This window comes from Sabethes cyaneus, chromosome 2 (genome assembly GCF_943734655.1).
Source record: "Sabethes cyaneus chromosome 2, idSabCyanKW18_F2, whole genome shotgun sequence".
NCBI lineage: Eukaryota > Metazoa > Arthropoda > Insecta > Diptera > Culicidae > Sabethes > Sabethes cyaneus.
The window spans coordinates 197859862-197874100 of NC_071354.1; the positions used below are offsets into that span (position 1 = coordinate 197859862).

The following is a 14239-nucleotide window of genomic DNA, read 5'->3' on the forward strand; positions in this document are numbered from 1 at the left end:
TATGACAGAAATCCGATCGAAGAATGAAATATTCATTGCTTGCAAGTGCGAACTAAATCAAACCGCCAAAACAATAACAAAGAGCAGGGCGGCCAATTTATACAAGTTTCAACATATTTAGGGTTGCCAGTTGTTCAAATTAAAAACTAACCCCGTTAGTTTGCATGAGCAATCGTTCAAACGAACGGGGGTCCACTGTACTACAAAAGTTCAAATTAATGGACAAAGTAGTCAAATCCCATTCTAAAAAAAAAAAAAAAAAGCATTAGAATTCAAATAGGAATCAACCAAGATTCATGGGTTTTTACCACGAAATTTTGGCAACTTTTCTCACCTACAAAATGTGTGACTGAACAAGTGTGCTCAAAATCCAACTTTCAATGCAAAGGGCAATACCATGGTTTTTGTTTCAGAGCACTAATACAATACAGTCGAACATTAGCAATCCTTATTGCAGTTAAGCCCTTTTGAAAAGTCGGCGCCGAAATAATCAAAAATAATAATACAATATCGTCTCACATCTTTATTCTTGTTAGAAATTTGCTCTGCCCTCTGCGGATTCCGCTGTTGATTCCGTAATTTTCATAAAAAAAATCTTTGAAACTGAAAGAGATTAGAAATAAATCAGTATGACCAACTTGGAAAATACTCTTCAAATAGAAACAAAGCTAGAAAAGGTAAGGTTTTGGTTATTTTCTGTTTCGTGGCAACTTACATAGATACTTACCTTATAGGAAAAAACCAACCAAGCCCTGTTGAAGGATCGTGTTGAAAAATATTCGGAGTTGACTCGTTCGATGAATAAGATATTAAACTCTTTCGAGCAACGTTTAGGCAAGCTTGAGCAAACGATCCTACCCGTTTATAATGTAACCAAAAATCTTCAAAAGCAACAGCAAAGTATTTTTAATCCTTTGTGAATCTTAGTTATGGTAGAATAAATGATTGGTTTTTCAGATTTGGACTCGACACTAACTTGTTTGGAGCAAGTTCTTGCCCACTACGATGCGTCGCAGGAAGTATGCAATCTGATTCACCAAGGACCATCCGAAGGAAATATTGCTGCCTTTCTTGATGGGTTGAATAAATTGAAAAAGGCAAAGGATTACTTCTTAAATAACAATCCGCAGAGTGTTGAGCTCGAGAATGTAACCAGTCTCTTCAACAATGGATGCGAAACGTTGAACAACCATCTCAAATCGTTGCTGAAGAAACACAGCACTCCAATGAGACCGGTCGATTTGCTAGACTTAATCTATATTGAAGAAGACTCATCCAATGAGGACTGTCCTTCGATCAAGCAACTTCCGACCACTACCCGAGAGGAGCTGAATGTGATTGCCCAGTGGTTGGACAATAATCTGCGTCGAGAGTACGTTCAAATTTATGGGGACGAGCGGTCGGAAGTGATAATGCGTTCGCTGCAGAATCTGAAAGATCATCAGAAGAGCGGAAGCTGGGGAAATGAACCGCTCAAGTCCAGGTATCATGGACGTCAGTCTGATGTAGGACTAAAGAAGTCAACGTCGGCAAGATTGCAACAAATGTGAGTATTGTTTTATTGGTCTATGTATGTATCTAGATCTAATGTTAACATTTTTCAGCTTTGAACGTAAGGCAAACAAAATGCTCATGAAAGCTTCCCAGACTCTTGGTCAATCTGCTGGGTTGGCAATGCGCAAAAACTCTTCCTTTGGTGATATTCTTGCTGCTGAAGAATATGGCAACGATAACGACCAAGAGCTGGAAAAGTATTTGGTTTTACTGCTGGGTTTGCAGAAGCTGCTCGTTTGGGAACGGCAGTTACTGAACGATATCATTCCAACGTCCCGTCATAACGAGGTATTCTCGCGACTTTCTCAACCGTCGATTGAAATGGTGGTGAAGGATGCTGAAGCAATCACTGGTCGCGTTCTGCGCAGCATTAGTCGCAAAGAGTGGTCAGCGGCGCTGGGAATCTTCTCTGCCTTAAAACACGTTCAAATTTTGCAACCAGATATTGACAAAATTTGCGACACTGCCCAGCGACAACAGCTCAGTGGAGTACTGAGCAAACTGCAGCAGACAGGTTCCAAGGCTTTAGAACAATTTATTGACGCTGTCAAGAATGACGCGGGAAGCGGTGGAATGGTCAGTATGAGTTCCAGCACTATAAGCTATGGCGGAGGATCAAATGTTCCGAAGGATGCCACCGTGTATGAGTTGACTTCCAACACAATTTGGTTTCTGGAACAACTTCAGGAGCATTGCGATACTATTGGAAGTATTTTGCACAACGAACCAATTTATACGAGCGATCTAGATCGCATTGCATCCCATAAAACTGTTTCGGTGGAACAAAAGAACAAAGCACTTCTAGGGATCTATGTACGGAAGGTCCTGGGCGAGTTGAACTACACAATTGCTACGAAATCGGAACAGTATGGAGATCTAGCAACAAAACAACTTTTCAAATTAAATAATACTCACTACATTTTGAAGTCTCTCCAACGTTCGAATCTTATCGATATCGTTGCACTAACGGAACATGACTGCGAAAAACGCTACCAGAAGATGATTCAGGATCTCAAAAAAGCTTACCTCAGTTCGTGGTCTAAGCTGCTGGCCAACATTACACCTTTGGAGGACATTCCCAGACCGGTTAACGGGCGCGTTAAAGATAAGGAACGAGCGATCATCAAGGAACGTTTTTCCTGCTTTAACAAAGAGCTGGAGGAAGCCATGCGTACGCAGCGAGCCGTTTCCGTTCCGGATGTGCTGCTGCGCGAGGGTATTAAACGGGACAATACCGAACACATCGTGCCGCAGTATAATGCATTCTTTGAAGTGTAAGTCTCTTGCGGTCGTGAATTGAATTTAGATTTAACATACCTTTTCTTTACAGGTATTCTGAAGTGCAATTCAGCAAGAATCCGGAAAAGTACGTCAAATACCGTCCTACGGATGTGACGGCTATGCTGAATAGCTTTTTCGATGATACTGTTTAAGTTAATAATATTTTGACGTCAAATTAATTGTTGATCGATTTACTATTAGGTCTTTGATTAGGTGCTTTAAGTTCACCGATTTATTTATGTAGCTTCATAAGCAGTATTCTTATTAATAAAAACATTCGCTAACAGAACACCAGCTTCGATGGTATATTGATGGCCTCCGTCGAAATGAATGCAAAGCCAGCAGCATGTGAAATATCATGATGTACCCTACCTCCTTTGACACTCACCTTTATAAAGAACCTTCCACTGCGCTTTACTGAATCATACGTTGCCTTAGAATCTGTAATAACTGTAAATCTGTAACCGCTGCCTGAACCTCTGTTTCTTTTCAACACAAGATGCCGCACCATTCCTCTCAACAGCTCCACTGCCTTTAGTTAAAGATGTACCTCTTCATCCTCCGTTAATCATCTCTGTGGATGACATGTGGGATAACACGATTAGCGATCATGTCGCCGATACTGCCGCCCAAATCATTTCAAACGTTTTGTCGTATGTCATTGATAGACATGTCCCGAAAAAAGTAAGTCGTTCCGGATCACGTGCTCCTTGGCAAACGAGTGAATGGCGAAATCACTGAAAAGAGCCGCTCTGCGAAAGTTTTCCAGACAAGCTCTCACTACAGTATCACTACGTTAGCGTAAATCACGAGTTCAAGCGAGTTACTCGCGTTTGTTTTCAGCAATATTAACGTAGGATTCAGAGGAAACCCAGGTCGCACCCCAAAGCTTTCTGGAAGTTTGTGAACGAGCAACTCAAGGAATGCGGGCTGCACTCCTTTATGATCTATCGCGATGAAACTGCCTCAAATTCTACAGGATGCAGCATATTCGCTGAAAAGTTTTCAAGCGTGTTTAGTCATGAAAGTTTAACCAGCGACGATGTCGACTGCGCTGCAAGAAACGTCCCATCGTACGGTCAAGCTCTAAGTAATCTGGGGATAAACACCGAGATGATCTCCATTGCCGCTACGCAACTGACGTCCTTCAACCCCGGGCCTGATGGAATTCCGTCCGCTCTCCTGGAGAAGCACATCTCTTGTTTGGCTGACCACTACAGCTCGTATTCCAGAAGTCCATCTGCAGCGGTATTTTTCCGTCTCGCTCAAAATCGGCTTATATGTTTTCTGTGCACAAAAAAGGCAACAAGCGAGATGTGGACAATTACCGAGGAATTACATCGTTGCGTGCCATCTCGAAATTGCTCGAGCTAATCGTCTTGGAGCTACTTTTGTCACATTGCAAGCAATATTCGAGCGCGGATCAGCATGGTCGATCCACTACTACTAATTTGCTGTGCCTTACTGCGCACATCATCTACAACATGTCTGCAATGACGCAAACCGACGTGTCAGCCGCCTTTGATAAGCTCAATCAGGAATCGCAATCGCTAAACTCGAAAGGCTTGGGATAGGCGGAACTTTCCTGCGATGGTTTCGTTCTTATCTAACAGATCGTCAGCTGATGGTTGCCATCGGTGATTGTCAATCCAGCACAGTACCTTTAAACAGAATGGTTGTAAATCCACCAAAATACTCTGTAATATCCTTCTCACGTAAAATAGATGCTGTTATTTTCAACTACACGCTGCTATCGAGCACTATCGAGCGAGTCGATCATATCAAAGACCTAAGTGTAATCTTCGATACTAAGCTAACATTCAGACAGCATGTATCTTATATCGGTAACAAATCCTCTAGGACTATGGGATTCATTTTTAGAATCGCCAAAAGTTTTACCGACGTCTACTGCTTAAAAGCATTATATTGCTCCCTGATCAGATTGACTCTGGAGTACTGTTCTGCGGTTTGGAACCCGAACTACCACAACAGTTCTGAACGAATCGAATCCGTCCAGCACCGCTTTCTGCTTTTTGCCCTTCGTCGGCTGCCCTTGCCAAATCCGTATCACTTACCAAGCTACGAAAATCGATGTTTGATGATCCACCTAGATACTCTCTTTACACGGAGAGATACATACATCTAAAGCCCTGCTAGTCGCTGATACTCTGCGAGGTAAAACAGATTACCCTCAACTTCTAGAGCGAATCGACCTGTGCAGTCTAGATCCCTTCGCAATACTGCTACGCTGAGGACGTCATACCACCGTACGGACTACAGCAAATATGGGGCCCTCAGCGGTCTCCAGAGGACGTTTGACAAAGTAGCATTTATAATCGATTTCCATCTATCGCGCCAAACTCTTCGTAAACGATTCAACCGCTTCTTCAGCCGGTCCAATTTACTTATCTATCCGTTTAGTTATATTTATGTGAATTTATTACTATTTATACACTTGACCACTAATTTTAAGAAGTTAGACCATCATTAGGACCATGTAAAGTCTGTTGATGTAATAAATAAATAAGAAATAAGAATCTGTAATCAGAGAACGCATCTGTATTTTCGGTTCTAGAAATTTATCGACCTGTCCCAAGCTTGCTCGTAAGGTAACCCATTTGGTGTTGCAGTCTGTCGCAGTTTTATCGCACTTTTGAGCAGTCGCAATTTCTGCCTTTCGGAAGTGCGGTATAATTACGACCAAGATTACGACCTTTTGATACGTTGCTTTATCGCTTCGATTTTCGAGTAGTCACAATTTATAAAATTTAATGTTTCATATTGTAAATTTAATGTTCAATTTCTGGCATCACTGCCTTGTATACTATTTTTCAAGAATCGTTCAGTTCGACTGAATGGCTGGATTTTGTGTTTAGTTCAGGGATACCAGATTTGCAGATTTATCTGCAAATTGCAGATTTTTGGAACGGTCTTGCAGATCATTATAAATTTGCAGATATTTGCAGTTTTTATGACTTTTATTGTTTTGTTGCAGATTTTTGTTCGAAGCTCTTTAAACTTTCACAGACTTCTTAAAAAAGTGTGCAGATTTTCGCAGATTATTTGCAAACCAGAAAATTCGAGTAGCCGGAAAACTGCTCGATTTTTCCGGTTTTCGAGCAGTTGCAGACATTTTTTTAGAAAATATGGCATCCCTGGTTTAGTTTTTTACTTGATCCGTCCGGTTGAGTTTTCTTATCGTAACCGATTATTGTAGGTACTTAATTTCGCGTTGATATCTGCCGAGTTTGCAGCACGAGTGCATTTTATTGCTTTATATTTAAATATAGCAAATGCCTGTTTAGAATATTGTGAATTATGCAGCAGCCACGAATTTACAACTGCAACGGATGTTCCGGATATTATAACAGGTTATAACCAGAGAGTTATAACGAAGCGAGTGAATGGTGATAACCGAGGTTAGTTGAACAAGTTAGTTCTTATATGTTTTCTCATTCATAAAAAGTCATTGGTAAAAACTGATTAATCAGTTTAGTAAAATTCCAATTCATAGCCGTAGACCTTGCCGTAAACAGACCAAAAAAATTGATGTAGTGTAACCCAGTCTTAATCACTGTACCGGTAAAAAGGGTAAAAATGATCTACCTATTTTTTGATTGCGATTTTTTATGCTTATCACAGTTCAGGTTATGTAGGTTTTACGCATAAGTATATTATTTTATACTTTCATCAGTGCATTTATTAAAACGTTAAACAGGTACCAATCCAAGATCAAGACCTACACCACAGAACAGAAGTGGAAGTCCGAACGATTCGGCGATCAAAAATGATAACAAAGTCTTTTTTGTTTTTCTTTTTCTTTGGGAAGATTTTCGCATAGAAGCGAATAACAGCAGTATAAGCAGAACGCTCGCTGCCAGTCGCATAGCAGCTTTCACATGCTTTCGCGTGCATTCGTATATGCGTTCGTGTGTTTTCATGGAAAAAAGTGACTCGCTACCGCCAGGTTCGCTAGTATCTGTAGAAAGTAGCATGGTACGTGTTTGGATTTCTACTTCCACTTCTGTTCTGTGCCTACACTATACTAAAACCACTGCGAGCAGACTTATTGTGCAGATCTATTGTGGGAGGCTAAATATATTGAAACCCCAGAATTCAATCCATAACGCGGGTTTGAACATAAAACAATAAGGCAAACTGGAAGATATCGCTTTTGTAGACAAGAAAAAACGGAACATCTGCTTTTTAACTGCGTAGCACTCTAATCATAGGATAAATAAATTCATTGGTGAGGACTTAATACAACCCTCAGTTGTAAGGACAAGTTCTACCAACAAAGCAATAAACTTTATTCATTATATAACACCTTATTGAGACAACATCATTTGCTAACTAATATATAATGATAGGGTTATAATCATTAAGGTGTTATATAATGAATAAAGTTGAAATCTTTCATATCAATAGTGATTCGATACTGCGGCGTGACTTACAGTAAATAGAGGCCCGTGTACCATCCGTACTCTACTCTAGCCATGCACAACATCATGTAAATAAATATTATGCAACAAGCAAAACAAAACAGACAACTCCGATCGTATTGAGACACACGGCGGGCACCGAACGCAAGCACCAGCGCCATGCATACACTTCACAAGTGCACGCATTTTGCTGAGCTAGCTCTCCGACCTGTCGTTGGCCTATGTGACTCGGTGTAAGGACTCGAATTACAATTCCAGAACCGAATGTATCGAACAAAGAATCTTTCTGTCCCAGTAGTCTATCTCTTTTTAACTTTAAGAATGCATTTAGAATAAGGAAAATATCGATATGCATTACCGATATTTTCCACCAAAATTTAGCTATAAAAGCAAACCTTTCGGATAATAAACCAAGCCATTTCGACTTCAGACTTTGTGCGTTTAATGCGACCCCAATCGGGCTATCGCTAACAAAAGAACTTAGTCCCGCAAGCAACCCCGAGATCAGTTGATCTACCACGGGCTATTGCTTAAAGTCCAAAGGCTAAAGTATACTTCAATAAACCGTCCGCGCCAACAGTGCTGTTATACCCGCCACAATAGATCAAATAACTGGTCGCAGTAACTGGTCAAAACAAAGACAAACTTATCCTTGTTTAAAAACTAAAGCACGATTACACAAACAATGCTTGGTCATAGTTTCGGATACGCATTATTTTGTCAAAATAAGCGTTCGAAGAATAAATCACTTTTATTTCATTAACACTTTGAAGTTAGCGTAGTAAAATTTGCACGGAATTCCTAATAAATGCACATTCGTTACAATCCACGTTTCGTGAATATTTCTGAGTTAAGTTTGATCACCTTATTACCTGTAATAGTTTGTTCTGGATTATTTGTCGTATTACTTGTATTCGCTGTTAAGAGCACGTCCAATAATCATGCGGCGAACTTCCGAAGTTCCAGCACCGATTTCGTATAGCTTAGCGTCACGCATAATTCTTCCTGCCGGGTAATCGTTGATATACCCGTTTCCGCCAAGAATCTGAATAGCATCCAGTGCTATTTGAGTTGCTTTCTCTGCGCAGTACAAGATTACTCCTGCGCAATCTTTCGGATTCGCTTTACCAGCGTCACAAGATCGAGCTACAGAATAGAGATACGCTCGACAAGCGTTCATCGTCGTGTACATATCGGCCATTTTGCCCTGAATTAGTTGAAATTCGCCGATCCTCTTGTTGAACTGCTTGCGGTTATGTGCGTACTCAAAGGCAACGTCGCAAGCAGCCTGCATTAGTCCAACCGGTCCGGCAGCCAATACCAGACGTTCGTAGTCTAAGCCAGACATCAGCACGTAGACGCCTTTGTTGGTTTGTCCCAGCACGTTTTTCTCTGGAACCTTGACATCTTCAAAGATCAACTCACATGTTCCGCTGCCTCTAATTCCTAACTTATCCAGTTTAGGACCCTGTGTGAATCCAGGACTGTCCCGCTCGACAATGAAAGCCGTAATGCCATGCTGAGCCTTTCCACCAAAGTCGGTCTTGGCATATATGATGTACGTATCCGCATCTGGTCCGTTAGTGATCCAGAACTTGTTGCCATTCAGCACGTAGTAATCTCCCTTCTTCTCGGCTTTCGTTTTCATGGACACTACATCACTGCCGGAACCAGGCTCAGACATCGCAAGTGCTCCAATATGCTCCCCGCTAATCAACTTTGGCAGATAAGTTTGCTTCTGTTCTTCCGTTCCGTTCCTGTGGATTTGGTTGACGCAAAGATTGGAATGCGCACCGTAGGACAGAGAAATCGCCCCGGATGCTCGTGATAATTCCTCATTGATAATGCAGTGATCCAGATAGGTTCCACCCAGGCCACCGTATTCCGGCTTGGCAGTGGGACCCAACAAGCCCAAACTGCCCATTTTCTTCCAGAAGTTACGAAGGTCCCTGAATCACAAAAGAACAATTACGTCTCAAGCAAAGAAATTTATCTTAGTTTGTCACTTACTTGAACTCATTCTGTTTGTCGATCTCCTGCGCAAATGGAGCCAATTCTTTCTGCGCAAAATTGAACACCGTCTGACGTAACTGTATGGAATTATGTTGTGGGAGATTAGCAATTTAAGTTGAAATATGTAATGAATGTGTACCTGTTGCTGTTCCTCGGTCAATCCGAATAGGCTTTCATCGATTGGGTAGTGGGACATGTACCGACTTCCTGGCAGAACCACCCTGGCAGGACTAGATTTAAGCACCCTAGCCAACACACTTCCGGCCGTCGTCAAGCTGCTTATCGACATGATTGTTCACTGGGGGGAAATCTAATCGTACATACAATCACGATCGTCAGTTGGAAACTAAGCCGTGCGGCTTCTTTAAGGTGTGATAAGTCGAAATAAGCGAAAATAACTTGGAAAATAATAATTGTCGGATGACGAGTAACACTTGCACTTTCGTTTCTTGTTGGTTGGTGAAAATCGCACTGAACTGATAGCTGGCAGTACGAATACGGCAGTCGCACACGTTGCTGAGCCACTTAAACATCTGACTTACACATAGCTGTTTTATCAGGCGCCTATTCAGAACTGCACCATTTTTGTATTGATGTTATTTTAACAAGTCTTATGAATGCTTATAACTGGCTTCAGTAATTATAATGCTTATTCTCCTGAGAACCATTTGCAATATTTCAATAATTTTAAAACAATTTAAATGTTGGATTGGTTGAATATACAAACTGTTCACCTTTACCTAAATTTGAAATTATTTCAATTACATTGTGGCGTTATTGGGGCGAAAAAACAAAGACGCAAGCAATGTGTTTGACATTGAAAAAAATGTCTATTAATACTTATACATAATCGGAGGCTCGGCTCACTGAACTTTCGACACCTTCACAGTTTTGACTTGTAAGTGTGTTTATATACCGGTTTATTTCATTAAACAAGTTTTAAAGTTATAGGTTCTATGAAAATTTTATGTCAATTTCTCAACCACCAATAACAATTATTTCAACAGTGCTCTTTTAAATAATATTTTTTATTAGATAAATAAAAATTTGGTTTAAAAAACAAAGTTTAAAAATAATGGCTTAGAAGTAAAAAGTCCATCAATCTGACCGTACCTAATATATAATCGACTAAGTTTAAACTGCATAGGAAACGCCAGTCGGTAACTGTTATTCACCGCTATTCTATATTTCGAACGACTTGGTATTTCGAACGATTGCCGCCAGCAGAATCAAATGGGCAAAACATCTCGTTCGAAGCAAGTCGAACGAAATAAAGACTTGTTCGAAATACAGAATAGGAGTGATTATCATTAAACTGGAGGTATACTAAAATTTGAACGATGCAGAAAAACGGTACACTACAATTTACTATGCAGCACGTTTAGCATACTTATTAATGTATTCGAATTAAAGACGGTCCTCTGCTACGAGGATATAGAGGTTGTACGAGTCAGTATTCAAAGATCGACAGGACCACAGTTTTGCCACAGTTCAATGCCGTTAGTTTACAACGCATAGTTTGTGAACAGTTAAATTTTTCATACAAAATCAAAGTACGGGATAAGGTAACCTGCGGCCAATGTCTGATTTTATATTGGAGCCGCCACACCGCTGCCGATGGCCAGTGCTTTTTTACTGATTTTTTGATTGATGAATCTAGAGTAGAGAGAACCGCCAGGATTCCGCCTTGCCGGTCCCCGTGGAATGTGATATGTATTCTGAAAATAATTACAAACTTATTCAATTACTCATTGTAATAACATTAAGTCATAGTCCATACCTTATTCTCATGCGGAAAAAGCGTCGTGATGCAACGTGCGTAGTTCTCCAGCTGCATAGCTGTGATTTTGAGATCATACTCCATATGGTAATCTATTACGATGGCCGTCAGCTGACTCTGGAAAGCTTTTTCCAAACTACCAAGCTCGCCCGATTGCAGTATAAGCCGACCCATAGTGCAACTCGACAGTATATCCTTTAGGATTTCCGGCGTCATAGGCCACGGAAACGTGTTGTATTGAATTTTAGGAACCGATTTCGACTTATAACCATCGGATGCTGTAGTTGTGCTGTTAACATTAGCAGAATCAATGCCATTGTTACTGTTCAAAGCTCGAACCGAGCGGATGGGCTGTATTTCCTGTTCCGCCGGTCGCTTACGACCGGACATCATCCGGAGACTTTTCATCGGCAGTCCAATTTCGGTTCGCCAAGCTATCAGTGCTTCTCGAAAATGAATTTTCGGCCCCAAAAGTCGTCCTTCAAATAAAGCATCCACATCTTCGAAGCGCATCTTTTTCAAACAATCGATGTCGATTTTTTGAGCTGGAAAAATTGGATGTTAGTATTCAGCGGGGTTTGGTTTATCGATCCGTAGTCACCTTCCAACAGGGTCATAGTTTCCTCACAAATTCCGAATCGTGTCAGACAGAGTATTCTTAAATCCGCATCCTGATGTAGACCAGCGATACCATTGAGGAGTTCGGTGTCTTCTATTGCGTAAAATGGTTCACTTTTTATTATTAGGTTGTCTATTTTTTCTACCATTATAAAATCTGGTTTGTTTTCTTGTCCATCCGATTCGATGCAAACGAAACAAACACAAATAGAAATAGAACTGTTATTTTTTGCTTTGGCTTGATGATGGTTGCGCTGTTTACACTTTGTTTGTCAAAACGTAATCAAAGAACATAAAATTGAGGTAACCAATTTTTGCTTTTGTATGGGGCATTTTTCAAAATTATCGTACAAAATGAGTCGAAGGGTTTTAGAATTTTATATAAACACCCATATTTTGTATTTCGAACGAGTTGAAATATTTCGATCGACTTGGTGAATATTTCGTTCGAGTTGTTTTTTCATATGAAGATCTTTCGTTCGAACCGCTGTTTTTTCGAACGAAATGTCAGCACAGAGAACAGACTACCAGGTAATTGACAAAAAGTGTGTAAAAGGTTTTTATGTAATCTACGAGTAATCCTTCAATAGAGCACCCCTCGAGCACTAAGTGGCAAACTAAATCTTGATGTCGCTGCCATCGCTGCCATGAAACTCCAGCACAAAGAAATATTGATAAAGGTACATGGATATTTTTTGATGCGTTTGGCAAACTATTTCTGGAGGGCGCTACCGACAGGTTTTACACACAAAAAATCGATTGCTTCCTTCGAGCCTGTTAATCTGTTCTCTGTGATGTCAGTTTCGATCGCAACATAAACTCGTTCGAAATACAGAATAGGGGTGAAAGTATTGCTAAAGGTATCGCTAATAGAATTATGAAAGAAAACAATATATTAAAAACACAATTTTCCGACTTCTTCGGACATCGGACACCATTTCAGACCAATTGAGTTTGCGGACCAAAAGATCTAATTTCACAGACAATAAAAAATTTTCAAAACAAGCACAATTGTACAACTGTGCTTTGGAATTTTTCACTCCTGTAAAACATTTTATGAAGCCAAGGGTAAGTCGCTGAGAACATTCCGTTCACCTCATTGATAGAAATTTCGTTCAGTCTGTGCCTTACCGTGCCGCCGATGTGCTGATGGTGTGAAACCTGTTAAACTCGCTTGCGCCCAGCCAGACTGTTTTGAGCGTTTTGACAATAACAAACATTGGCAGGGTTGCCAATTTCTATCATTTCAAAATTTAAATGTCTAAAAGGTGGGCCACAGTGTGCCATAAATTGTGAAATGAATGTACCACAATTGCAATTAACGAGGTAAGCTGTTCCCTAAATTGAGCCTGCCACAATGTTCTAAGCGACTTACCCTTGTATGAAACCCTTTTTGCCATAAAACTTTCCTTGACTTGAGTAAAAGCGATGTAGCTGACAGGTTTTCGTCATATTAGTGCTAATAAATTACAAAATTACAAAATAAAAGCGCCTTGAAGCTTTCTAGATCTTTGAACTTTTTCAATATTGTTTTACATATTGTTAATGACCCTGTGATATATAATTGAGGGAGTTTGGAAACGGTAAAAAAATTACTGGACCTTATCTGTCTCCTCCTCTTAGAATTGTGCAAACTATGGCGACGAATTCGCTTCCGATCATTCCAATTCAAGTTCATCACGAATGGAATCCAACTGACTGACAACATAACCTGAAGCCACAGAGAACAGACTACCAGGTAATTGACAAAAAGTGTGTAAAAGGTTTTTATGTAATCTACGAGTAATCCTTCAATAGAGCACCCCTCGAGCACTAAGTAGCAAACTAAATCTTGATGTCGCTGCCATCGCTGCCATGTAACTCCAGCACAAAGAAATATTGATAAAGGTACATGGATATTTTTTGATGCGTTTGGCAAACTATTTCTGGAGGGCGCTACCGACAGGTTTTACACACAAAAAATCGATTGCTTCCTTCGAGCCTGTTAATCTGTTCTCTGTGCTGAAGCTACCAACGATTATAGTATCGGTGCGAGCGCCATTCATACTGTGAACTACGGCAATTCTCTCCAAACATCTTCTCTTCCTGCTCATTTATTTATCCTCCGCCTCAGAATGCGTGTCTGAAAATTTAATAATGATCAGTGTCAATAAAAATAACTGGAAAACATTTCGATTACGTTGTACCGTGCGTCCCAGTTTGCCAGAAATGTCAGTATGAATAGAGCTTTAAAGAAATTAGCTGTAAGATAATTTGTCCACCTGGACCACTGGATCAAAGAATTTGGCTTAACACCAATTGTATACAGATGACAGTCTTGCCAGCATGTTGATGGAATCCTATAGTTCCAGCGAGCAGTGATCTTACTTACCTTTTTTAACCCGACGCAGGGGTCCCACAATATCAACTGTATGGAGACTCTAATTCCCCCACCAATTCCCGCAAGCATGGTTGTCGTTTCAGCACTGAGCGCGGTTGCGGAGAATTTGCTTACTTAGTTGGTCTCTCGTCTTATTGAGCTTGCTGACGTTTATCGTACGCACACATCGCC

The 14239-nt window shown here is 40.5% G+C and overlaps 3 protein-coding genes across 3 annotated transcripts; 1 reads left to right on the top strand and 2 right to left on the bottom strand.

The window, feature by feature from the left end:
* Positions 1-564: 564 nt before the first annotated feature.
* Positions 565-3074, top strand: LOC128736892 (exocyst complex component 7). The gene is made up of 5 exons (XM_053831392.1): positions 565-677; positions 735-900; positions 958-1546; positions 1605-2828; positions 2885-3074. The coding sequence occupies exons 1-5, from the start codon at positions 630-632 to the stop codon at positions 2985-2987; spliced, it is 2130 nt and encodes a 709-aa protein (XP_053687367.1). The 5' UTR covers positions 565-629; the 3' UTR covers positions 2988-3074.
* Positions 3075-8031: 4957 nt separating this feature from the next.
* On the bottom strand, positions 8032-9703 carry LOC128737083 (isovaleryl-CoA dehydrogenase, mitochondrial). The gene is made up of 3 exons (XM_053831640.1): positions 9430-9703; positions 9288-9367; positions 8032-9226 (listed from the first exon to the last, which is right to left on the bottom strand). The coding sequence occupies exons 1-3, from the start codon at positions 9577-9579 to the stop codon at positions 8182-8184; spliced, it is 1275 nt and encodes a 424-aa protein (XP_053687615.1). The 5' UTR covers positions 9580-9703; the 3' UTR covers positions 8032-8181.
* Positions 9704-10375: 672 nt separating this feature from the next.
* LOC128737718 (uncharacterized) lies at positions 10376-11859 on the bottom strand. The gene is made up of 3 exons (XM_053832414.1): positions 11672-11859; positions 11071-11615; positions 10376-11008 (listed from the first exon to the last, which is right to left on the bottom strand). Exons 1-3 carry the CDS (start codon positions 11835-11837, stop codon positions 10880-10882), a joined length of 840 nt encoding a protein of 279 aa, XP_053688389.1. The 5' UTR covers positions 11838-11859; the 3' UTR covers positions 10376-10879.
* Between the last annotated feature and the right edge of the window lie 2380 nt (positions 11860-14239).

Coding starts and splice junctions, on each gene's coding strand:
- LOC128737083 (XM_053831640.1), bottom strand. CDS start 9,579: ATGTCGATAAGCAGCTTGACGACGGCCGGAAGTGTGTTGGCTAGGGTG. Junction 9,368..9,429: donor TGACCGAGGAACAGCAACAG/GTACACATTCAT, acceptor AATTCCATACAG/TTACGTCAGACGGTGTTCAA. Junction 9,227..9,287: donor GACAAACAGAATGAGTTCAA/GTAAGTGACAAA, acceptor TTTGTGATTCAG/GGACCTTCGTAACTTCTGGA.
- LOC128737718 (XM_053832414.1), bottom strand. CDS start 11,837: ATGGTAGAAAAAATAGACAACCTAATAATAAAAAGTGAACCATTTTAC. Junction 11,616..11,671: donor AACTATGACCCTGTTGGAAG/GTGACTACGGAT, acceptor CAATTTTTCCAG/CTCAAAAAATCGACATCGAT. Junction 11,009..11,070: donor TTTTTCCGCATGAGAATAAG/GTATGGACTATG, acceptor AATTATTTTCAG/AATACATATCACATTCCACG.
- LOC128736892 (XM_053831392.1), top strand. CDS start 630: ATGACCAACTTGGAAAATACTCTTCAAATAGAAACAAAGCTAGAAAAG. Junction 901..957: donor TCTTCAAAAGCAACAGCAAA/GTATTTTTAATC, acceptor TTGGTTTTTCAG/ATTTGGACTCGACACTAACT. Junction 1,547..1,604: donor TCGGCAAGATTGCAACAAAT/GTGAGTATTGTT, acceptor AACATTTTTCAG/CTTTGAACGTAAGGCAAACA.